General features: G+C 40.1%; 3 protein-coding genes across 5 annotated transcripts; all 3 read left to right on the top strand.

The window, feature by feature from the left end:
- The first annotated feature begins 11,843 nt into the window (after positions 1-11,843).
- Positions 11,844-15,996, top strand: LOC127291758 (26S proteasome non-ATPase regulatory subunit 12 homolog A). Its single transcript, XM_051321074.2, has 11 exons — positions 11,844-11,984; positions 12,117-12,305; positions 13,327-13,434; positions 13,518-13,622; positions 13,747-13,803; positions 13,887-14,083; positions 14,689-14,788; positions 14,872-14,984; positions 15,082-15,235; positions 15,322-15,399; positions 15,508-15,996. Exons 1-11 carry the CDS (start codon positions 11,982-11,984, stop codon positions 15,724-15,726), a joined length of 1,323 nt encoding a protein of 440 aa, XP_051177034.1. The 5' UTR covers positions 11,844-11,981; the 3' UTR covers positions 15,727-15,996.
- Positions 15,997-16,925: 929 nt separating this feature from the next.
- On the top strand, positions 16,926-19,078 carry LOC139838830 (cysteine-rich receptor-like protein kinase 4). Its single transcript, XM_071828852.1, has 4 exons — positions 16,926-17,018; positions 17,957-18,078; positions 18,599-18,752; positions 18,866-19,078. Exons 1-4 carry the CDS (start codon positions 16,926-16,928, stop codon positions 19,076-19,078), a joined length of 582 nt encoding a protein of 193 aa, XP_071684953.1.
- Positions 19,079-20,837: 1,759 nt separating this feature from the next.
- LOC127291755 (cysteine-rich receptor-like protein kinase 43) lies at positions 20,838-23,653 on the top strand. Of its 3 annotated transcripts, none has more exons than XM_051321072.2 (7): positions 20,838-20,941; positions 21,038-21,305; positions 21,526-21,754; positions 21,858-21,939; positions 22,113-22,310; positions 23,061-23,140; positions 23,231-23,653. In XM_051321072.2, exons 1-7 carry the CDS (start codon positions 20,855-20,857, stop codon positions 23,277-23,279), a joined length of 993 nt encoding a protein of 330 aa, XP_051177032.2. In that variant the 5' UTR covers positions 20,838-20,854; the 3' UTR covers positions 23,280-23,653. The 3 variants fall into 3 exon arrangements, with proteins under 3 accessions (XP_051177032.2, XP_051177031.2, XP_071674560.1); XM_051321071.2 differs by having other exon boundaries at positions 21,858-22,002; XM_071818459.1 differs by lacking the exon at positions 20,838-20,941 and having other exon boundaries at positions 21,038-21,130; positions 21,286-21,305; positions 21,858-22,002.
- The last annotated feature ends 108 nt before the right edge of the window (positions 23,654-23,761 follow it).

The raw sequence follows: 23,761 nt of genomic DNA, 5'->3' as shown, positions 1-23,761 counted from the left end.
TCATCGGCTTCGTTTGCATCATCTGCTCCGTCAACTTCTTCCAACTAAACGGCGCTCCACTAGGTTTGCGCCACGCTTCATCATCCGACACAAAGGATTATCATCTTTGACTGCTTTGCTCGGTCGACCGTGTCCGCCATCACGCACCCGCCACGTGCTTGGGGGCTCGCCTGTCACGGACTCGATATATTCGGATGCTCGCCCGCCGCAGATCAGTCATATCAACTGCGTGCTCTTCATCGACTACTTTCGACCAGACATCGCATGACTAGATAGACTATCTCTGGCCGCGATGCTATTTCGACTGCGCCCACCATATCGACTATTTCTGATTGCACAATTACTTTGACTGCGTCCACCATGCGACCTGCTTTTGCATTGGTCTCGCTGCAGCCGAGCTGACTCTGGATATATCTTCCCCGACTAAGTGGATTTATTTTCTTCGGGTCGGTGGCTTCATCATCTATGGTTTTCAATGGATATCATCTTATATAAATGACCCGATGCACTCCTGGGTCGGTGGTTTCTGAAGGAGATATGCCCTAGAGCCAATAATAAATTGGTTATTATTTATATCTTTATATTTATGATAAATGTTTATATATCATGCTATAATTGTATTAACCGAAACATTAGTACATGTGTGATATGTAGACAACAAGAAGTCCCTAGTATGCCTCTTAAACTAGCTTGTTGATTAATGGATGATTAGTTTCATAATCATGAACATTGGATGTTATTAATAACAAGGTTATATCATTATATGAATGATGTAATGGACACACCCAATTAAGCGTAGCATAAGATCTCGTCATTAAGTTATTTGCTATAAGCTTTCGATACATAGTTACCTAGTCCTTATGACCATGAGATCATGTAAATCACTTATACCGGAAAGGTACTTTGATTACATCAAACGCCACTGCGTAAATGGGTGGTTATAAAGGTGGGATTAAGTATCCGGAAAGTATGAGTTGAGGCATATGGATCAACAGTGGGATTTGTCCATCCCGATGACGGATAGATATACTCTGGGCCCTCTCGGTGGAATGTCGTCTAATGTCTTGCAAGCATATGAATAAGTTCATAAGAGACCACATACCACGGTACGAGTAAAGAGTACTTGTCAGGAGACGAGGTTGAACAAGGTATAGAGTGATACCGATGATCAAACCTCGGACAAGTAAAATATCGCGTGACAAAGGGAATTGGTATCGTATGTGAATGGTTCATTCGATCACTAAAGTCATCGTTGAATATGTGGGAGCCATTATGGATCTCCAGATCCCGCTATTGGTTATTGGTCGGAGTGAGTACTCAACCATGTCCGCATAGTTCGCGAACCGTAGGGTGACACACTTAAAGTTGGATGTTGAAATGGTAGAACTTGAATATGGAATGGAGTTCGAATATTTGTTCGGAGTCCCGGATGAGATCCCGGACATCACGAGGAGTTCCGGAATGGTCCGGAGAATAAGATTCATATATAGGAAGTCATATTCCAAGTTTGGAAATGATCTGGTGCATTTATGGCAGGTTCTAGAAGGTTCTAGAAAAGTCCGGAAGAATGGCACTTTGGAAAGTGGAGTCCCAAAGAGACTCCACTTGCATAACCAGCCAACCCTAAAGGGGAGGAGTCCAAGGTGGACTCCCCTAGGGTGGCCGGCCAACCCACCTCAAGGAAAGGTGGGAATCCCACCTTGGGTGGGACTCCCTCCTTGAGTAGGTTTCCCACATATGGGAGGTTCTAGTGTTGGGGTCTTATTCGAAGACTTGGACTAGAACTCTTGGGGCTTCCACCTATATAATGAGGGGCATAGAGAGGGGGCTGAACACTTCAAGCCTCAGCCTTGGCCGCACCCCTTAGAGGGCCGGCGCCCAACCCCCCTCTCTCCCCAAACCCTAGCGGTCTCTCTCCTCCACCACATCCCGCACGCTTAAGCGAAGCTCCGCCGGATTTCTCCACCACCACCGACACCACGCCGTCGTGCTGTCAGATTCAAGAGGAGCTACTACTTCCGCTGCCCGCTGGAACGGGGAGGTGGACGTCGTCTTCATCAACAACCGAACGTGTGACCGAGTACGGAGGTGCTGCCCGTTCGTGGCGCCTAAGCGATCGTGATCAAGATCTTCTACGCGCTTTTGCAAGCGGCAAGTGATCGTCTACCGCAGCAATAAGAGCCTACTCTTATAGGCTTTGGAATCTCTTCAAGGGTTAGTCTTGATCATCCCCTCGTTGCTACCGTCTTCTAGATTGCATCTTGGCTTGGATTGCGTGTTTGCGATAGGAAAATTTTTGTTTTCTATGCAACGTTATCCTACAGTGGTATCAGAGCCGTGTCTATGCATAGATGGTTGCACGAGTAGAACACAATGGTTTTGTGGGCGTTGATGCTCTTGTTATCTTTAGTTTGAGTACTTTGCATCTTTGTGGCATAGTGGGATGAAGCGGCTCGGACTAACTTTACATGACCGCGTTCATGAGACTTGTTCCTCGTTCGACATGCAACTTGTATTGCATAAGAGGCTTTGCGGGTGTCTGTCTCTCCTACTATAGTGAAGATTCAATTTACTCTTCTATTGACAACATTAGTATCACCGTTGTGGTTCATGTTCGTAGGTAGATTAGATCTCTCTCGAAAACCCTAAACCACGTAAAATATGCAAACCAAATTAGAGACGTCTAACTTGTTTTTGCAGGGTTTGGTGATGTGATATGGCCATAATGTGATGATGAATATGTATGAGATGATCATTATTGTATTGTGGCAACCGGCAGGAGCCTTATGGTTGTCTTTAAATTTCATGTTGAGTAGTATTTCAAAGTAGTTGTAATAGTTGCTACATGAGGTGAACAACCATGAAGACGGCGCCATGAACCTTAACGCTACGCCGACGATGATGGAGATCATGCCCGTTGATGATGGAGATCATGTCCGTGCTTTGGTGATGAAGATCGAAGGCGCAAAGACTAAAGGGCCATATCATATCACATATGAACTGCATGTGATGTTAATCCTTTATGCATCTTATTTTGCTTAGATCGCGACGGTAGCATTATAAGATGATCCCTCACATTAATATCAAGATAATAAAGTGTTCTCCCCTCGTATGCACCGTTGTACAGTTCGTCGTTTCGAAGCATCTCGTGATGATCGGATGTGATAGACTCAACGTTCACATACAACGGGTGTAAGCAATGTTGCACACCGAATACTTGGGTTTGCTTGACGAGCCTAGCATGTACGAGACATGGCCTCGGGACAACGAAACCGAAAGGTTGAACACGAGTCATATGGATGATATGATCAACATGTTGATGTTCACCATTGAAGCTACATCATCTCACGTGATGATCGGTTTTGGTGTAGTGGATTTGGATCGTGTACCACTTAACAACTATGAGGGATGTTGTATTAAGTGGGAGTTCATTAGTAATAAGATTAAAACATGAACTAATTATCATAAACTTAGTCTGAGTAGTATTTTGAATTAATTTTGTAGTTTTGGCATCCGTTTACTACTATGCGCTAGTCTTGTAATTGAGATAGAAATACTGTTAAAATCTGACAAGAAACTTTACGGATTGGTACCGTATTGTTAAGAATCAAGAATTGATTAAGTCCTATTGCAAACTTTTAGTAAACCTCACAATGTTGATTCAAAGAGCTATGGTTTCAATTAGTACCTAAAGTTATCTTGTCTCCATGAAACTTGAAGTTCAAATCTGTTTGAAAAGTAAGGAGCTGAAAATTTAGTTTTCAGAAATAATCAAGGTATGAGATATATGTGATATCTAAGACCTTATTGCAAGATGATAGAATATAAATTTGGTGAGACTACATAAACTCATAAGTTTTATGGGAATGTATGAAGGTTGAAGACGCCAGGCGTCACAATCCTCCAACTATTGGGGCACTAATAATATTCGCATATCCATGAAGTTATCATCCTTAGTATGCACCGTTGCTAAGACTCGTCGTTTCGAAGCATCACGTGATGATCGGGTGTGATAGATTCTACGTGTGCATACAACGGGTGCAAGCCAGATTTGCACATGCGAATACTAAGGTTAAACTTTATGAGCCTAGCATGTACAGACATGGTCTGAAAAAAGTTGTCATGAATTGATGGATAAAAATATGAGTGAAATTGTTCATCATATTACAAAGTTACTAATAAGTGAAATCTAGAACACTTGTCATATGATGATCAACTTCAAAGTAAGAACCTCAAGGTTATTGGTATTTGACCAACAAACCTAGAAGTTATTGATGTTAAAGTGTTTTTCTGAATAATGAGGAAAGCTAAAAGAGAAACTGCAAAAGATATTTTGGCAGAAAGAAAGAAAAGACTAGAAAGTCTAGCTCAGGTGTATATAAATGATATACATGTTATGGTTGTATTCTTAGTTAGGTCACACTATGAAATTCTTGGGTATTAGTACTATATTGGTTGGTATGAAGTGTCATACAAAACAACGCAATACAAGAATACAATGGCCTAAGTGACTGACAAGGAATATGATAGGAATGCACGTCTTGAACAAAATAAAGTGTTATTATGTTCATCATTGGCATTCTATCTAGCCCTTAGAATTTATAATAAAGAACTTAATAATTGTTATTTTGCTCTGGTCAAATGAAAACAATGAGTTGTTCAAATTATTACATTTCTCCATGTATGATGGATAAGTTATTATAAATCTTAATGGTTAAACACACATACATAACACTGACGCTAAAAATGCCATAAGGCAAATGATTTGAATTCCACTTATTTGTGGAACCGCCATTTAGGTCATGTTAGAAAGGAACGCATGAAGGAACTCTATGCAAATGGATTTTTGGAGTCATTTGATTTTTGAATCATTTGGCGCTTGCAAATCTTTTCTAAAGAGAATGATTAAAATACCGTTCATAGGCCAAAAGTTGAACGGGCAACTAACTTAGTGGAAAAATACATGATGATGTATGTGGTTCACTGGGCATAGTTGTGTGCGGGAGATTCTTCTACTTCACGAAAACTTTCAACAATGAATTGAGTATATATATGTGGATATATTCAATAAGGAAGAAGTTTGAAACATTTGAATGGATTCAAATAAATTTCAGCATGAAGTGGAAATCATCGTAATAGAAAAGTCAAATATCTATGATTGGATCATGGTGGAAATATTTGAATTACGAGTTTTAGCGAACATCTAAGAGAGTTATGAAATTGTTCTACAACTCACATTTCTTGGAGTATCATAATGATGATATAGTATCCAAGATATGTATCCAAACCTTGTTGGATTAATGATGAGATAAAAAAAATTATGACGCCATTATATTTTTGTGGATTATGCTTTAGTGACTACCGCTTTTACACTAAATAGAGCATCATCATGATCCGTTGAAATGACACCATACGAGTTATGGCATAGGTAAGAAACCTGATAGTCTTTTCTTAAATTTTGGTATGCATAGCATAAGTAAATAAGTTTACAACCAAAATCGGATGAATGTCTTTGTTGGTTATCCCAGAGATTTGATTGGGAATTCTTCCCACGAGACAAAGACAAAAAGTGTTTGTCAATGTTTCTTATTTCCGAGAAATTGTTTCTAGTGAAGTATTTGAGTGGGAGGACAATATAATTTGATAAGGTTTATGAACCTGAGCATAATGATCAGAGTAGCGCAGCATCGGAATTGGTTTCGGAAGCGGCCACAACGATCATGGCTCCCATGACTACAAAGTATTTTAGTCATGGAGATCGAAGTACATATTGAACCTTGTAGGTATGGTTTACTTTGTGATCAAATAAATGATTTGTGGACAAAGGATTGATTTTGAACAATGATAAACCAACTACAAACAAAGAAGTTATGATGGGCCCTGACTCCGTTAAAATGGCCATGCGCCATGAAATCCATAATAGATGAATACTTTTTGAAAGTAAATGGATCTATAGACTTGGATGAAATATCCTTGAAGAAGCTCGACTTGTCGAAAAATTATTTACGACAAAGTTCAAAGAGTTGACTACGATAAGATTAGATCTTCCATAGAAATGCTTATAGTTTATATGGATTATTCTAGTAGGATGGCAAAATACATTACTTATCAGAAGTATGTATTAAAGGTGTATACAAGATACAACCAAGAGTTTTGCTGGTCCGTGGAATATTAGATAGGTATACAAACTTCAATTTGATGAAGTGAGTATCACGGAGTTTGAATCTTCACCAGATGAAATAGTCAAAGAGTTTTTGATTTCATCAGAGACGATGAAGAGGCTTGCATTTGCAAGAAATTAAGTGGGAGCGCTAAGACATATTTATAATACTTTATGTAGGTGACATATAGTTGGTTATAAATAATGTAATTATATACTTGATTAAAAAGGTTTCATTGAGAAATTAACTTCAATGAAAAGATATGGACTGAAACAAATTTAGTGTCAAGATCTATGAAGATAGATTGAAACACAAAATAAGTTTAAGTCAAAGTACATAGAATGGATATTGAAATAGTTCAATATAGAAATATTAAGAAGATGTTCTTGTCATGTGAAGTTTTAACAAGACTTGAGTGTATCTGACACTCAATGAGTAAAAACACATGAGTGATTATAGATCACGAATAATATGTACACAATCAGATATCCTATGCTCTAAAAGTGTTATGAGCATGATTCATGTGATGATTACTGAAAAACAGTAAGAATATTCTTGAGTACTTAAGAAGAACCAAGTATATATATATATAGTTTTATATGGAGAAATGACAAAACAAATCGCTGTAAGGTGTTGCACCGATACTAATTTTGTCACATATGAAAATAAAATTTCAAATCTCAAATTAGACTAAGTGTTGTTTAAAAGGTAGCACAATGAGCTAGAAGTTGTCTATGCTAGATTTAGAAGAGTTCTAAATATTGTGACGGATTCTACAAAAGTAGGCAGAGTATGTCATTGTTTTGACAATGACAAAGGATGTTAAGTCAAGAAGTTCTTTGAGAACTTGGTGTAGTTCCGATAGTGTCAGAACTTTGAAGCTATATTGTGTGTGACAATATTAGTGACATATTTCAGACCGCGGAATTAAGGTTCCACCAGAAGACCAAATATATTTAATGCCGACTCATTTGGAAATGAGTGATGCGTTGAGACGCAAATGAATTACAAAATACATACGTTTCTGAACGTGTCAGATCCGTTGACTAAAACCTCTCCCGTGAGCAAAACATGATAAAGCACCGGAAGGCCAAGGTGTTATATCTTTACAAATGTAAACTAGATTATTGACTCTAGTGCAAGTGGGAGACTGAAGGAGATATGCCCTAGAGGCAATAATAAATTGGTTATTATTTATATCTTTATATTTATGATAAATGTTTATATATCATGCTATAATTGTATTAACCGAAACATTAGTACATGTGTGATATGTAGACAACAAGAAGTCCCTAGTATGCCTCTTAAACTAGCTTGTTGATTAATGGATGATTAGTTTCATAATTATGAACATTGGATGTTATTAATAACAAGGTTATATCATTATATGAATGATGTAATGGACACACCCAATTAAGCGTAGCATAAGATCTCGTCATTAAGTTATTTGCTATAAGCTTTCGATACATAGTTACCTAGTCCTTATGACCATGAGATCATGTAAATCACTTATACCGGAAAGGTACTTTGATTACATCAAACGCCACTGCGTAAATGGGTGGTTATAAAGGTGGGATTAAGTATCCTAAAGTATGAGTTGAGGCATATGGATCAACAAAGTGGGATTTGTCCATCCCGATGACGGATAGATATACTGGGCCCTCTCGGTGGAATGTCGTCTAATGTCTTGCAAGCATATGAATAAGTTCATAAGAGACCACATACCACGGTACGAGTAAAGAGTACTTGTCAGGAGACGAGGTTGAACAAGGTATAGAGTGATACCGATGATCAAACCTCGGACAAGTAAAATATCGCGTGACAAAGGGAATTGGTATCGTATGTGAATGGTTCATTCGATCACTAAAGTCATCGTTGAATATGTGGGAGCCATTATGGATCTCCAGATCCCGCTATTGGTTATTGGTCGGAGTGAGTACTCAACCATGTCCGCATAGTTCGCGAACCGTAGGGTGACACACTTAAAGTTGGATGTTGAAATGGTAGAACTTGAATATGGAATGGAGTTCGAATATTTGTTCGGAGTCCCGGATGAGATCCCGGACATCACGAGGAGTTCCGGAATGGTCCGGAGAATAAGATTCATATATAGGAAGTCATATTCCAAGTTTGGAAATGATCTGGTGCATTTATGGCAGGTTCTAGAAGGTTCTAGAAAAGTCCGGAAGAATGGCACTTTGGAAAGTGGAGTCCCAAAGAGACTCCACTTGCATAACCAGCCAACCCTAAAGGGGAGGAGTCCAAGGTGGACTCCCCTAGGGTGGCCGGCCAACCCACCTCAAGGAAAGGTGGGAATCCCACCTTGGGTGGGACTCCCTCCTTGAGTAGGTTTCCCACATATGGGAGGTTCTAGTGTTGGGGTCTTATTCGAAGACTTGGACTAGAACTCTTGGGGCTTCCACCTATATAATGAGGGGCATAGAGAGGGGGCTGAACACTTCAAGCCTCAGCCTTGGCCGCACCCCTTAGAGGGTCGGCGCCCAACCCCCCTCTCTCCCCAAACCCTAGCGGTCTCTCTCCTCCACCACATCCCGCACGCTTAAGCGAAGCTCCGCCGGATTTCTCCACCACCACCGACACCACGCCGTCGTGCTGTCAGATTCAAGAGGAGCTACTACTTCCGCTGCCCGCTGGAACGGGGAGGTGGACGTCGTCTTCATCAACAACCGAACGTGTGACCGAGTACGGAGGTGCTGCCCGTTCGTGGCGCCGGAAGCGATCGTGATCAAGATCTTCTACGCGCTTTTGCAAGCGGCAAGTGATCGTCTACCGCAGCAATAAGAGCCTACTCTTATAGGCTTTGGAATCTCTTCAAGGGTTAGTCTTGATCATCCCCTCGTTGCTACCGTCTTCTAGATTGCATCTTGGCTTGGATTGCGTGTTTGCGATAGGAAAATTTTTGTTTTCTATGCAACGTTATCCTACAGTTTCATCATCTATGATTATCAATGATTTTATCTTCTTCGACTCTGTATATATGTTCTCCCGATGCACTCCCTGGTCAATGGTTTCATCATCTATGGCTATATAAATTTTGACCCGATACATTCGCGGGTTAGTGGATTCATCGTCTATAGTTATCAATATAAATGACCCGATGCGTTTCCGGGTCGGTGGCTTCATATCTATGGTTATCAATGGATATCATCTTATATAAATGACCCGATGCACTCACGGATCAGTGGCTTCATCATCTATGGTTATCAATATATTTATCTTCTATAGCTATATAAATATCGACCCGATGCATTCCCGGGTCGGTGGTTCATCATCTATGGTTATCAATGGATTTATCTTCTATGGCTATATTGCCCGATATACTTCCGGGTCATCGATTATGATCCTTAATGGATATCATCTTATATAATATTGACCCAATGCACTTTCAGGAGCGCTAGAATCATTCGAGGGCTCCTGGAATATCTTTGGCTATCACAACTATAACTCCCATCGGGAGCGCTGGTTCGCTGGAATTCAAGCAAACATGAAGACTCTTTATACTATCAATGATTTCATCAAGGCCTTAGGGAACATGCGAGTGCTGCAATTGATGAATTTTTTTATCGGTTACTACCACTCCCACAGGGAGCTCTGGTTATCAACGTATTACAACTTACCCGACAATACTCGGGGGCTACAAGGTTTATTATAAATTCATTGGTTACTACTTCTCCCATCGGGAGCTATGGTTATCGGCATACCACAGCTTACATCGACTGGGCTCACGGTCCATCGACTCGAAATACAAACAAAAGATTCGACTGGGCTCACGGTCCATCGACTCGAAATATAAACAAAAGATTCGACTGGGCTCACGGTCCATCGACTAGAAAGAAAAACAAAAGATTCGACTGGGCTCACGGTCCATCGACTCGAAAGACAAAAAAACATTCGACCGGGATCATGGTCCATCGACTCTTCTTCGACAAACAAAAAGCTCGGTTGGGCTCACGGTCCATCGACTACTCTTCGACAAACAAAAAAGCTTCGGCTGGGCTCACGGTTCATCGACTACTCTGCGGCATCATCAAAATCATCGCCTCCTCTGCGGCATCATCAAAATCATCAACTCCTCTGGGACATCATAAAAATCATCGACTCTTTCGGGACATCATCAAAATCATCGACTCGTCTGTAACATCATCCAAATCATCAACTCCTCTGTGACATCATCAAAATCATCGACTCTTTCGGGACATCATCAAAATCATCGACTCGTATGTAACATCATCCAAATCATCAACTCCTCTGTGACATCATCAAAATCATCGACATCATCAAAAGCATCCAAATGTTCTCGAAACTCAAAGAAATCTACGGTATTCGACTCAACATTTTTACATCCTATACATGACTATTTCATATTCATCTACAGGCTCGGGGGCTACTCCCATCGGGAGCACTGGTCGCGCACCCAATAAAAAGATGGAAGCCTCGTCGACAAAGAAGAATAAACCCGAAGGTTCTAACAATCTAACTCTTCGGCTTCTCTCGAAGCTTGCACCATTCTGAAGACATGATAGATTTAAAAGTATCGGATGGTGGAATAATTTGAAGGTGTCGACATCAATATCAAGCTCTTCGAGTAGTACAACTTGAGTCTACGCACGGTTGCAAGTACACGTCCATAGACTCGGGGGCTACTCCCATCGGGAGCGCTTCGCGCACCCGATACAAAACAACTTCAACTCTACATCAAGCACAATATTCAACATTCTTCGGATGATCAACACAATCGGACGATGACAACTTTAGTCCCTGCCCGAAGCTTCACTTCAGCCAGACACTCGGGAGCAACTGATGTGGGCATTACCCTTCGGTACCCGACATTGCTATACCCGGTATAGATTATGAAGATGGACCAGCACAAGGACTCGATAAGCTGGATCTACAAGGAATATCAACTTGGATTATAAGAAAGAATACTCCAATACGAATCCTACTAGGACTCTTGTAAACCCTAGTCTGGCTGATATATAAATCCAGGCAGGGACACCCCTTAGGGGGGGACAAATTCAGAAACACAATATGTATAGATCACATATGCGATACGCCTAGACACCACAACCTGCGGATTAGAACTAGACTAGATATAACAACTCCACTTATGGCGGCACACTGTACTCATATTTTCATATACTGGATTGCTAGCAGGACGTAGCGATCCTCCACTGTGGGAACGTGAACCTGGGTACGTCGTGTACCACCTCGCTCCCGGAATCTCCATCGTCGCCTTTCTCTAAATCCAAGCCCCTCATAGTGAGCATTGCCGATGAGCCGACTCGACATCCGGTCTAACCGGTGTGCCACTACATGCAGTGCATGTGCCACTACATAGAGTATATATTTTTTTATGATAAAGGTGCCAAAAGAAGGCAGGAGGGGGGTTTTTTTCTGAGATGGAACACGTGATTCCATTACTTAACTGGACCAGCAAAAAGAAGGCAGGAGGGTTTGGCACAGGATTGCCCAGTTACAGTCCCAAATGCACACCACAAAATAGCGCGCACAGCGTAAATAATTCTTTGCCAACTTCCAACTTGTACCAGTTCAGGGTTTAAATAATTTTAAATTTATTTTTCCTTCTGCAAAACATGTTCAAATTTTGATTAGACTGAAATTAAACAGGCCAGGGTACAAACGACATGAATTGCCAGTTCAAAATAGACAGACAGGAATTGCAAAGGCGAAACAGCATACTCACTCCTCTCCCCATACCTCTCCCGCAAGCAAAAGCCAAAGCGGCCGCCGCCGCCGCCGCCGCCGCCGCCGCCGCGCCGTCCTCCGGAGACCCCGACCATGGTGAGCTTCCCCTCCCCTTCCCGCCACTCCACCGGCCCCTACCCCGGCCCTTCCGCTCCCTGCGGTTTCGGCCGGCCGCCCCACGACCCCCTCGCATAGGGTTTCCGATCTGATCTGCTGCGGACGGTGCAGGAGGGGAGCCTCGACGCGGCGATCGAGTCGCTCCTCAACGTGGAGAAGCAGTGCCGGCTGGCCGGGGACGTGGCCGGCACCAGGAAGGCCGCCGTCGACATCGTCGAGCTCTGCTTCAAGGATGGCGCCTGGAAGACGCTCAACGACCAGATCGTCGTCATCTCCAAGCGGAGGGGGCAGCTCAAGCAGGTATGTATGTAGCGAGTCCCTCCCTTTACCAGTTCCTGCTCCATTGTTTGTGCCAGCTTCACCCCGTCCGTGGTTACGGTTTAGCACGCCAGATTTACTTACTCAGTAGAAGCTGCTCAGAGAATTGGCACGCCTGATTTATTTTCCATGCTATAACAATTGGATATCTAGAGAAGCACTGGATTGTTTGTTTCAGAGGGAAGCTGGAACCTATGCAGTACAAGCATTTTAGCCTTTACGCCGTGATCAAGGAATGCCATATTGCCTTGTAGCAGCACCACTCCCTGCAGTGACCGTAATAGTTGCAGAACCCCCATGTATTTAGATAAGGCTTCAGAAGTACTCACTGTTTTATTCTATTTCTAGTGGGCTGTTTCGACGCCAACTGTTTTATTTATTTATTTATTTTTAGCACACGTATGAGAACAATCAACAACCAAGGGAGCAGGATTAGGCATGCACCCCTAATTGTTTCTTTTCTTATTCTCCGACTTTATATTAATTCTCATTGTACTGAAGTCGCATTAGACATTGTTGAACAACATTGATGTTATTGTTTGCTTCCACCAGATCTTTCTACATATAGCTTCTTTTATGCCCGTATCTGCAGTGCTCCAGTAATTGTATAACGTCATTGCCTTATTCTGAGACTTCCACAAAATTACTTATGCCCAAATTTATCACAAAACTGTAAATGTGTTTGGTAGCAAAATATTTTTGAAGTAATTCTGCAATACTATAGTTTCACAAAATACCAAAGTTTTAAATACTTTGATGTGTTTGCCTATGACAAAAACTGTAATATTAATATGTTAGTATCTCTCAAAACGTGCTATTTTTGAAGTATTGGAAAAACAACTATGGAGAGCCTGTATCTTGAGCTTAATGTTCATCTGTCTTCTTTTTTTTATTGATTGAACAATGTCATAAGCAGTTAAATACTCCTGGCTGCACCTGCAACTGCTGTATCTTTTGTGTTTACTCTCACATATCTCATTTTGTTGTTCTTTGTTATATTCAGGCTATTACTGCTGTGGTTCAGAAAGCGATGGAGTACATTGACGTGACACCAGACGTAGACACCCGTATTGAGCTTATCAAAACACTGAGCAGCGTTGCTGCTGGAAAAGTGAGAAGAATGATTACTTTTTATTGTTTGCTCCTGTAACATTCGTTGGCTTTCACAATCTCATTGCTGAGCATCCACTGTAGATATATGTCGAGATAGAGAGAGCAAGATTGATCAAAAGACTTGCTAAAATCAAAGAGGAGCAGGGGAAGATCGACGAGGCTGCTGATTTGATGCAGGAAGTTGCTGTAAGTTTGCATGCACTAGAATCCCGGACAAACAGTTCATCCACTATAAGCATGATGTGCTCATTTTTCTTGTGCTCTTTTCCAACTACCTTTACTGTTTTCTAACTAACATCTCCATCCTCAGGTTGAAACATTTGGCTCAATGGCGAAGACAGAGAAAATTGCATTCATTTTAGAGCAGGTATGTGGCCAATTGGTGATAATAGAACTTCTAAGGATCAAAAGAGCCTGATTCATGAAAACCTTATTGCATCATGGCTGCAGGTTCGGCTGTGCCTGGATCGTCAAGACTATGTTCGCGCACAAATTTTATCCAGGAAAATTAGCACCAGGGTCTTCGATGCAGATACATCAAAGGAAAAAAAGAAACCAAAAGATGGTGATAATATGGTTCAGGAAGCCCCTGCAGAGATACCTTCACTCTTAGAACTGAAGCGCATCTACTATGAACTGATGATTCGGTATGCGGTTCATCTGCTTAGTGTTACTTAATCAGTTAATCATGATAAGTTCAAATTCTTTTTCTGGCAATGTTTATTCTAGTTAATGCAACTTTTTTATTAGACAAAGGAAATATCTTAAATGTTTGTTTTACCTAACTGATAGTAACATTAACTACTTAACATAATGTTACTGTATGCTCGGACAATGATGACAAATAACTCACAAATTGTCATATGCTTCAAGTCTTCAACTGATATTTGTTTGCCATTGCTGCAACCTGCGACTTTCTTACCTTTAAAAGGCCTTCTCGATATTTCTATTTATTACTGTGACTTAAAAATCCTTTTCAATATTTCTATTTATTACTGTTACCTGTGGTATATGTATATGTTCTATTTGCAGTCATGTCATGAATCCCTTTTCTGAAGACTACAATAGTATCTGCTATCATTTCCCTGTCTAAAGTGCTTGATATGTGAAAACAGATTCCCTGTTTGAAGTGCTTGATATGCGAAAACAGATTTCTAGTTTGAACTGCTTGATAAATCTCTCGAACTGTCAGTCATTACAATTATTTTCCATATTGGTGGTTAATCCTGATTTCCCAATTGTTTCTTTTCAGTTACTACTCACACAACAATGATTACCTGGAAATCTGCCGTTGCTACAAGTCGATTTATGAAATTCCATCAGTAAAAGAGGATACAGCAAAGTGGATACCTGTAATCCTGCACCCACTCTCTGAGGCTACATATGTGTGCTTATCCATACCCTACTTTATCTAACTACCTGATCTTGTGTGTAGGTTCTTAGGAAGATCTGTTGGTACTTGGTGCTGGCACCTCATGATCCGATGCAGTCAAGCCTTCTCAATGCTACACTAGAGGACAAAAATCTTTCTGAGATCCCAAATTTCCGGTACTGTTGCGTGCCTTTTAGCTTTTGAAATTCCGATTGAAATTCCAGACGTTCTTACCTAATGCTCACTTGCCTTTCTGATGCTGTATGAAAACAGATTGCTACTGAAGCAACTCGTTACCATGGAGGTGATCCAGTGGACAAAATTGTGGGAATTCTTTAAGGATGAATATGAGAACGAGAAGAATTTTCTTGGAGGAGCTTTAGGCACCAAAGCTGCAGAAGATTTGAAGCTGAGGATCATCGAACATGTACTGTGTACTTGACTTTTCCTTATATGTTTATCTAGTTCTTCCATTGTGCTTGTCAATTGATTTTCTGTTGTTGCCCTGTTCAGAATATCTTGGTTGTTTCGAAGTATTATTCGAGGATTACCTTGAAGAGGATTGCAGATCTTCTTTGTTTGAGCTTGCAGGTCTGTATTTCCTACATCTCCCTGGCAGCTTATTCCTCTTGATACCTCATTGTTATAAATATGGTGTATGCAGAGTAAACTAATTTGCCTAGCATTGTCCTCCTCCAGGAAGCAGAGAAGCATCTTTCAGACATGGTGAATTCGAAGGCCTTGATTGCAAAGATTGACAGACCGATGGGGATCGTATCCTTCCGGACAGCCCAGGACAGCAACGGCGTGCTCAACTCGTGGGCGTCGAACCTCGAGAAGCTTCTTGACCTTGTTGAGAAGAGCTGCCACCAAATACACAAGGAGACTATGATCCACAAGGCAGTGTTGAAAGTGTAAGGTGCAACTGTTTTGAGTTAGATGGCCTTCTTTAGGTTCCCTGCCCTGCCTTCTTAATGGTCTGGCATCACAATCTCGGGATGGGCAAAACTATTCTCTGCACAGGCATCACCTGCTTGCTCACGGAACCTGTGTTGGGAGCGATCTGAATTTACTGTACAATGAATACCACTCGTTCTCACAACTATTGTTTGTATTCTTTGGCGTCTGCCCTTCTGAACCTAGTTGTACATCTGCTCTTCAGAACTAGTCAAGCAGACCAGTTTCTCATTGATTGGCTTTTGAATGATTTTTTCTCTCCGTGTAGCTTGGTGTTACCCAGTTAGGGCTCGTTTGGCTGTTGGGACCGAAATTCCCCGGGAAAATATTCCCTGCCGGGAATAGACTGAAACAGGAGCAAAACTCCGGGATTCTATTCCTGACCTCCAGACTAGGGGAAAAATCTCCCCGGGAAAAGGCCGGGAACCCGCTGGGATTCGAGTAACCAAACGAGCCCTTACTGAACTTTTTTACCTTTCATTTTATCGAGCATTTGCTCAGTTTACCCTCTCGGAGTCTCAGTTCATGTGGTGTCAGCATTGGCAACTCCCAGATTGAACTTTTCCAGGAAATGCCAATGTTTGGCAGGTTGAAGAACCGAATGTGATGCTGTTCTGCCCTGCCAGGCTTGCCCCTGCGTCCCTCATGTCCTCCATGCCCGTTGTCTCATGCACTGCCGTTGTCTCGTCAGAAAGATTAAGGCAGAAACTCAAACTGAGCCCTGGATCCGATGCAAGTCGCTCAAGTCATTAATGTTTCGGATAACACAGGCTCACGTGTTGGATTCTCGTGTCACGCTGACGGAACAATTTTTAACCCCAATGACATTGCCCCCTAGATCATCACGCTAGCTACGGTTGACTGAACCTCTCCATATATACAACAGTAACTGCATCTTTTGCACCCATATCTCATCGCTCTCAACTACACCTCTCTGAATCTGGAAGCCAGTTAGGGGCACTGCATCATCTTCAGCACGTTGATTACTTCCCAGCATCTTCCAGGTGTGCCACAAGGTCTCAGTCTCATTGTGTTATTGCCTTTTACTGCTGCTACCTCTTATCTGAAATCTCAGATTGTAATCATGCACTCGGTTACCCGTCAAGGGTTGATTACATACATTGTTCTTACGTCAACAGATATCACTTCTGGAATAAGCAATGTCTATAAGTCTTAGTGTCATAAAGGAGATTACAAAGGGTTTCTCTGATGAGCTGAAGATTGGAAGCGGTTGCTCTGGAAAAGTTTACAAGGTACTGATGACAAACATACTATTTTCCCTGCACGCTTCTTTGTTGAGTTGCACAGAAAAAAGAGCTAGCTTTGCTGATATTAAGTAGTAGTACTTATAATTATTCCATACTATATAGCAGTATGTTCACAAGTTGTTTCTTGTCTTTTTCTGTAAGTACCCACTTGTTGTATGCTTAGCCCAACCCTTGAGATGTTGGTTTTTCTTTTTTTTTTTTTGGCGGGGAACCCTTGTGATGTTGTTGGGACACTGAGAATTCAGGTTGACATGTTCCATGGCCATGTGATGCCCATGCTAATTTTGACAAACCTTTAATACCATATCCAGTGATCCCTCTGAGTTTATATTTGAACAGGTGTTAATTGACTTAGCAAATCTCTAGTACTACTTAAAAATAGTGAGTTACCACTGGAGCCATGCCATGACTTTTCTTTCTATTCTGCATTTAACAGAGGTCTCTAAGACATTGACACTAACCATGGGACATTTCTCGTCCTATTAGGTAACACCCTATCAAGTTCGTCAAAGGCAAGACCATCTAGCATAAACTCAAACATTTTCTTCTGTTTGCGGGAAAAAATGCCTAAATTCGTTGGAAATAATATGCTCCCCAAAATCTTTAGAAAGAGCCCTACATGTTTGTGTAAGAGCATGTACCCCGCGTAAAACTTCTTTTTCCAAAGAACAAGGCACTCTCTGTAAAGACTATTTGCTTAATTTGCTTCTTCCTAACAGGGCTCTCTTCCATACCCTCCAAAATCCTATGTCGCATAGCATCTGTAATACAATGATTTGGATTTTTTGAAGATGCGCTTTATGTCTTGGATTACAGGGATATTTTCACTGAAAATTCCATGTCGCGATAACATATGGAAACTATTTCTCATGGAATAACAAAAGTTAATTTCACTAACATATATTAACTATTCTGTCTAACAGGCTGTTCATAATGGGGAAGAGATTGTTGTGAAATTGTTTCACGACAATCTAAGATTTGAAGACCAGAAATTTGAAAGTGAATTTCCTAATCTTATGAAGATCTACCATCCAAATATTGCACGGTTAGTTGGTTATTGCTCTCACTCAGAGTATAATCGTAAGTACCACAATAGATATAGAATTCTCTGTTCTGAATTCTTGCAGGGAGGAAGCCTCGACAAGTATCTCAAAGGTAAGATGAAGTACAATGTCAGATTTTCTGTGTGTTTAAGGGATACTGATCTTCATTTAAAATTTGACTAATACTCTCTTATTCATTCGTGCTTAAGGTTTTGCTGACCATGACTGGCAAATCCATTACAACATAATAAAAGGGATCTGTGAAGGTTTAAATTTCCTTCACCGGGGATTGGAAACTCCCTTCTTTCATTTAAATCTAAACCCTTCCAATATACTAATGGACGAGTTCCTAGTGCCAAAAATTACGGATTTTGTACTGTCAAAGCTCATCAGTGAAACAAATACCTATATGACAGAGGCATGTAAAGGCAAAGCGTAAGTAAAAGACTTCATGCATGAACCTATTTATTTTTCAAGGTCAGACTGAACTGATGCTTGATATATACTGATTGTACTATTCAGTGAGTACATGCCACCGGAGTTCTCCTCGCACAGCAACGTCAATGAGAAGTATGATGTTTATAGTTTAGGCATTATAATCATACAGATTATGGCTGGACATAGTGGTTACAACGAATTTCGTGAAAAAGGTGATGTAAAACAATTGATTGACTTGGTAAGAACTATTTCTCTACATCATGATCAATTCATTCGAAGTAAAATCGCACACCTATACTATATTCTCCACCCTCAGTTATATACTTATATCCGTTTGTTCTCATTCCATAGGTAAACTCAAATTGGAGGAAAGGGTCAAATGCAACATCATCCGAATGGAATCAAATCGATACATGCATAAAAATGGCAATAAAATGTGCGGACCATGAAAGCAAGAATAGACCCACTACAGGAGAAATTATGCAAATTCTGAAGAAGAGTGAAAGACGCTGGTTTCCAGTGTACTGGTGGGGCCGTACTGTATCTTTTATTGGCAAGGTATGACAGCTAACGTTTTTGTTGATACACGAGGGATCCTCTGAACTCCGCATATAAATCATGTACGTAACCATATTTATTGGAAAGTATCACTCAATAATCGTACTAAAGCCTAGAAGTTAGGATAACTAATTTTATTGTTAGAACACTTGCTAAAGTGGTTGAACATAGCCCGTGCGACCATCACCAGAATTTCATGCCTCCACACAGTGCATTGAGCATCATGTACAGATCCGATGAGTAGCCATATGCCCATATGAATAGTCTGCAAGAAATTGGAGTATAAATAATATTTTTGTAGCAATTCCAACCTGCTTAACATAAAACACATATGGTAACCTGCATTTGAGCCTTAAGTTATCTTCTAATCACCTGTCAAGCAATCACCAAACATATTCAACATACAGTTGGTGGTGGGATATTCAGTGCCATGAACAGTCTGCCACAAGCCCAGAAGAGACATGCGAGGAACAAATGCTGAATTGTTTCACTCTGATCACAACAGTGGAACCTCCTACTGTCCTTTCAACTGCGCTTGCACACATATAACTGAGAACATATACCACTCACTGTCACTTTGTTTCCTAAGATTTCAGAATCACTAATTTAGATTTTTTTTATATTTTTGTGTAGGGACAAACTTTTTATACAGATCTTGTGCAACAATTTGGCAGTATGCAGGGAAACCGTGAAGGTGGTATGGAGGTACAAAATGGCAATTCTTGCATAGTGATATGCAATTCATTCATTTTTTTATATAATTTTACTTGAAATTACTTGTCTAAAAAAGTTGGCGCTTAATGTAAAAAAGATTTTGCATATTGAAAGATAGCAACAAAACAACAAATGCATATAAAACCCTGGAAAATCCATTTTCATTATCAATTTATTTACCATTTATACAAAAATATTGATAGTTTCGAGAAACCTATGTACCAGTAGGCCAAAACTAATGTTGATAGCAATATCTTACTTATTTCCCACCGAGGGAAAAACACCCTTTTACTCGCTTAACAATGCTGCTTAAGATCTAGTTACATCTGATTTCAAATAAACAAGAACATGTTGTCTGCTAGAAAGATATTTGTTGAGTGAAACATACGAAAAGATTGATCAGAGTTTTTCAGTGGAAAATAGCTAATTTTCTCACTCCTAGTGCTAATTAGTCTACCGGGTGTGATCACAGTAGCTAGATTCACGATTGCTTCACTACTAATTACTGAATAAACACATAGCTCTCACACTGGACCAGCCCCACTCAATATATAGTTAAAGTAGAGAAAATCTAGAGTGGCTTGGAGTCATTGGACTAGCACTCATGAGTGTAGTTGCACTTAAGTTGATACGTAGGGATGATCTGTAAGGGGTTGCTGGACAGTGTAATTTTTTTGACCACTTTATCATGGGGGAAGCCCCTACGGTGTAAATGTAATATTAAAAAGAGAGAACTTAATAGTGTAAATTTCAGGGTTAGTAACTGCATCACATATGGAATTTGCCTATTGATATTACTGTAGGCTCTTGTCTTATTCCAACATATTTGTGGTCTTTGCACTACGCTTATGAAATTGATATGGTGGCGCAAGATTGAAATTCAATAGCATATGCATAAATTTCTATAGAAAAAGTCGCACAATTCATAATTTCATCTTGTATTTACAAAATATTTGTTCATATTTTTTGTTGATAGAATCTTCAGATTAACCCTATTGAAATGATAGAAATGCAATCCCTCGTTAATCCAGGCCATTCTTTATGCAGACGGAATCCTCTCTACAGCACATGTCGTTACAACATTTGAAAGACATCACACAAAACTTCTCTGATGAGAGAATACTTGGTAGAGGTGGTTTTGGTGTGGTATATAAGGTAATGTTAAAATCATGTATCTTTTTGTTTTCTCTAAGATATAAACCATACTTGACACAAAAACCTATATCCATATTAACAAGGTTCTTTAAATAGGGTATTAAAAAAGGTACTTTGAACGAGGAAATAGTTGCAGTGAAGAAACTTGTGCAACCAACCTCGATCTCAAGCAACCAATTTGAGAATGAGGTTAATTTTCTTATGAAACTAAAGCATCCAAATATAGTGCGACTACTAGGCTATTGCTATGAAATGCAAAATGTACGTACACTTCATGAAGGAAAATTCATTTTTGTTTGGAGCACTGAAAGTTTGCTTTGCTTGGAATGTCTACCTATGGGAAGTCTTGACAGGTACATTTCAGGTATGCCATTTACATATGGACCATTTGTTTTTTCTCTAGTTTTCATCTCTCCTGGACATTGCATTCTTCTGTTTTGATCATAGTTCATAATGATTGTGCTCTTATTGATGAAAAAATATACTTTTCAACATAAATTTGAAGTCATACATACTGATTATACAATAAAAACAGAATTCAAGACATCATCTATAGAATGCTCTTCTTTTATCTACGAACGCAGATGCATCTTCCGGACTCGATTGGTCCCAGCGCCTCAAAATAATTGAGGGGATTTCCTATGGTCTACAGTACCTGCACGAGCAATCCAATTATCCTATTGTTCACTTGGACCTAAAACCCGCGAACATATTGCTTGATGAAAATATGCTACCAAAAATTACAGACTTTGGTCTGTCACGATTATTTGATCAAGGACAAACTATTCTCACTGCATCTATTAGTGGAACGCTGTAAGTGAACCACCTCTTGAAAATCCATTACTTTCTTGTAATAATGTGAATGTGTCTTCTTTACCGGTAAAACTTCCTTTCACCCACTCACATTACAATGCAGAGGTTATATGCCGCCAGAATACCTACGGGGTATAATCACACCTATGTTTGACATATTCAGTTTGGGTGTAATAATCATGGAGGTAATAACTGGACACAGGGAATACCCATATGATATCAGAACATCTTCCGAGTTTGTTGAGCTTGTAAGGAATATCTTTTATAACTTTCAAGATTGAGGTCCCTTTTCCTATGGACCATGCGAATTTTTTTCCATAGTAAAGTAATATACCATATTTGTGTTCGGATTTCACAGGAAGTTCAAAAATGGAGACACAGGATGCAACAAGCCCCGTCATATACATCGCTAGAAATAGATTGCAAACAAATAAGAAGATGCATTCAAATAGGTCTAATATGTGTGAATCCCGAGCGAACCAAAAGGCCTGCAGTGAATAGAATTATCAATATGCTTCATGGTTTGGAAAGTATGAATTGGTACATTAGCAACGAGGTAACATCACTTGCAACCCACACATTTTTTTCGAAATGGGGTACCCCTGCCTCTGCATCAATTGATGCATACGACTTTTTATTAAAGTAAGTCACACCATAACATCACTTGCAACCCACACATGATAATGTTCGGTTGTTACATACTCCAATATATAATATGTATTTTTTTCCTTAACTGCGAAAGTATAAAGCACAAATTATTAAATTTATGTATCATACCTACAAAGTGATTATTGTTATAAATTTGTACAAGTAATAGTTTACATTGCAAGTAGTGACCAAGTGACTAGGACTAAGCTATATTCTTAATGCATACCTTCTACAAGATCTTATAACCTGACTTACTTTTAGCATAAAATTCGCTTCCAAATTTGTCGATGTTCAAAAAGTGAATGCTTTCCTAGGTAGGAGTACAAAGGTTCGGTTTTGTGAATTTGCAAGCTATAGGACTAAATTGGACCTTCGGAAAATTTCAATCTCTTGGTCCTTTCTCTTAGTTAAAGTAATTTTTGAACTCATGTATTTGTTCCTTCGACTATTGAGCTTCTCTCAAAAAAAGTTGTCATTCTACAAATACGTAAACTCAAATCTCAAACTTAACTATTTATACCATGTAAAATATTTATATTAGATACTATCATATGTAGTTTTTAGAACATACAAATCTACTAACAATATGAATTACTTGTCAAAATTGCATTTTCGTAGATCGTGTCAAAACATCAACTAATAATCTGATCCGCTCCAGTTATCAAGCCATGTCATCCAGGATGGAGCCATAGATCAGCAAAGGAGAATGCCACAGCGTCCAGTTTATCTTCCTCCCTGGTATGCCACTTTAAATCATGTCAGCTATTACTGTTAGAATTATGTAAAGTGCTAAAGGCATATATCTAATTTATGTTTGTTGTTCCGCAGGCCTTTGGGTCTCCGTTCGTTCGTATCCCTTGCAGGTCTCCGGTCCTAGCTGTAGCTAATTATGTCACATATCTGAAATTGTTTCAGTTCCTAGGGAAATATGCAGTGCCATGGACACGGTTTAGACAATAGGTGATAGATTTCAAAGTCTTTGTGAGCTTTGGTCTAAACATTATCAGAAACGTTTCCTACAGCGGGATGCAAATCTCAATGTTCTTGTTTGACTGCTTCATGTACCTGGTGTTGTACTCCTCACCGATTGTGCGGGAGATGACCTCGTTATGATCTAAATGATATGTTTCCGGTGAGCTAGAGACGATATTGTACTGTCGCAGTAACGTGGTGATGATTCATGACATTTGTATGAAGTGGTAATATTCAAAACGGCTGTGCACTGTAACGTGTTGGTCGTTTTTCAGTGGAGTTGGTCTTGTTTGGCTGTGGAAACGAGCTAGCACCTAGCAGAGATCCTGCAAACTGAGTCAGAGATTCTGGGCTGTCTGAGGACAGAGTGGCCCAATCATCCATACC

Source organism: Lolium perenne, chromosome 4 (assembly GCF_019359855.2).
Source record: "Lolium perenne isolate Kyuss_39 chromosome 4, Kyuss_2.0, whole genome shotgun sequence".
NCBI lineage: Eukaryota > Viridiplantae > Streptophyta > Magnoliopsida > Poales > Poaceae > Lolium > Lolium perenne.
The sequence above is the reverse complement of the archived record's forward strand: the minus strand, read 5'-3'. Positions and strand labels throughout refer to the sequence as shown.

Bases quoted from the DNA above. Each gene is read 5' to 3' on its own strand.
- LOC127291758 (XM_051321074.2), top strand. The intron at 12,306-13,326 runs GTATGTATGTAG...TGTTATATTCAG, and splicing joins GGAGGGGGCAGCTCAAGCAG to GCTATTACTGCTGTGGTTCA. The intron at 14,985-15,081 runs GTACTGTTGCGT...GTATGAAAACAG, and splicing joins TCTGAGATCCCAAATTTCCG to ATTGCTACTGAAGCAACTCG.
- LOC127291755 (XM_051321071.2), top strand. From the start codon at position 20,855: ATGTCGTTACAACATTTGAAAGACATCACACAAAACTTCTCTGATGAG. The intron at 22,311-23,060 runs GTAACATCACTT...GATCCGCTCCAG, and splicing joins ATTGGTACATTAGCAACGAG to TTATCAAGCCATGTCATCCA. The intron at 23,141-23,230 runs GTATGCCACTTT...GTTGTTCCGCAG, and splicing joins CCAGTTTATCTTCCTCCCTG to GCCTTTGGGTCTCCGTTCGT.
- LOC139838830 (XM_071828852.1), top strand. From the start codon at position 16,926: ATGTCTATAAGTCTTAGTGTCATAAAGGAGATTACAAAGGGTTTCTCT. The intron at 17,019-17,956 runs GTACTGATGACA...TCTGTCTAACAG, and splicing joins GCTCTGGAAAAGTTTACAAG to GCTGTTCATAATGGGGAAGA. The intron at 18,079-18,598 runs GTTAGTTGGTTA...TGTACTATTCAG, and splicing joins TACCATCCAAATATTGCACG to TGAGTACATGCCACCGGAGT.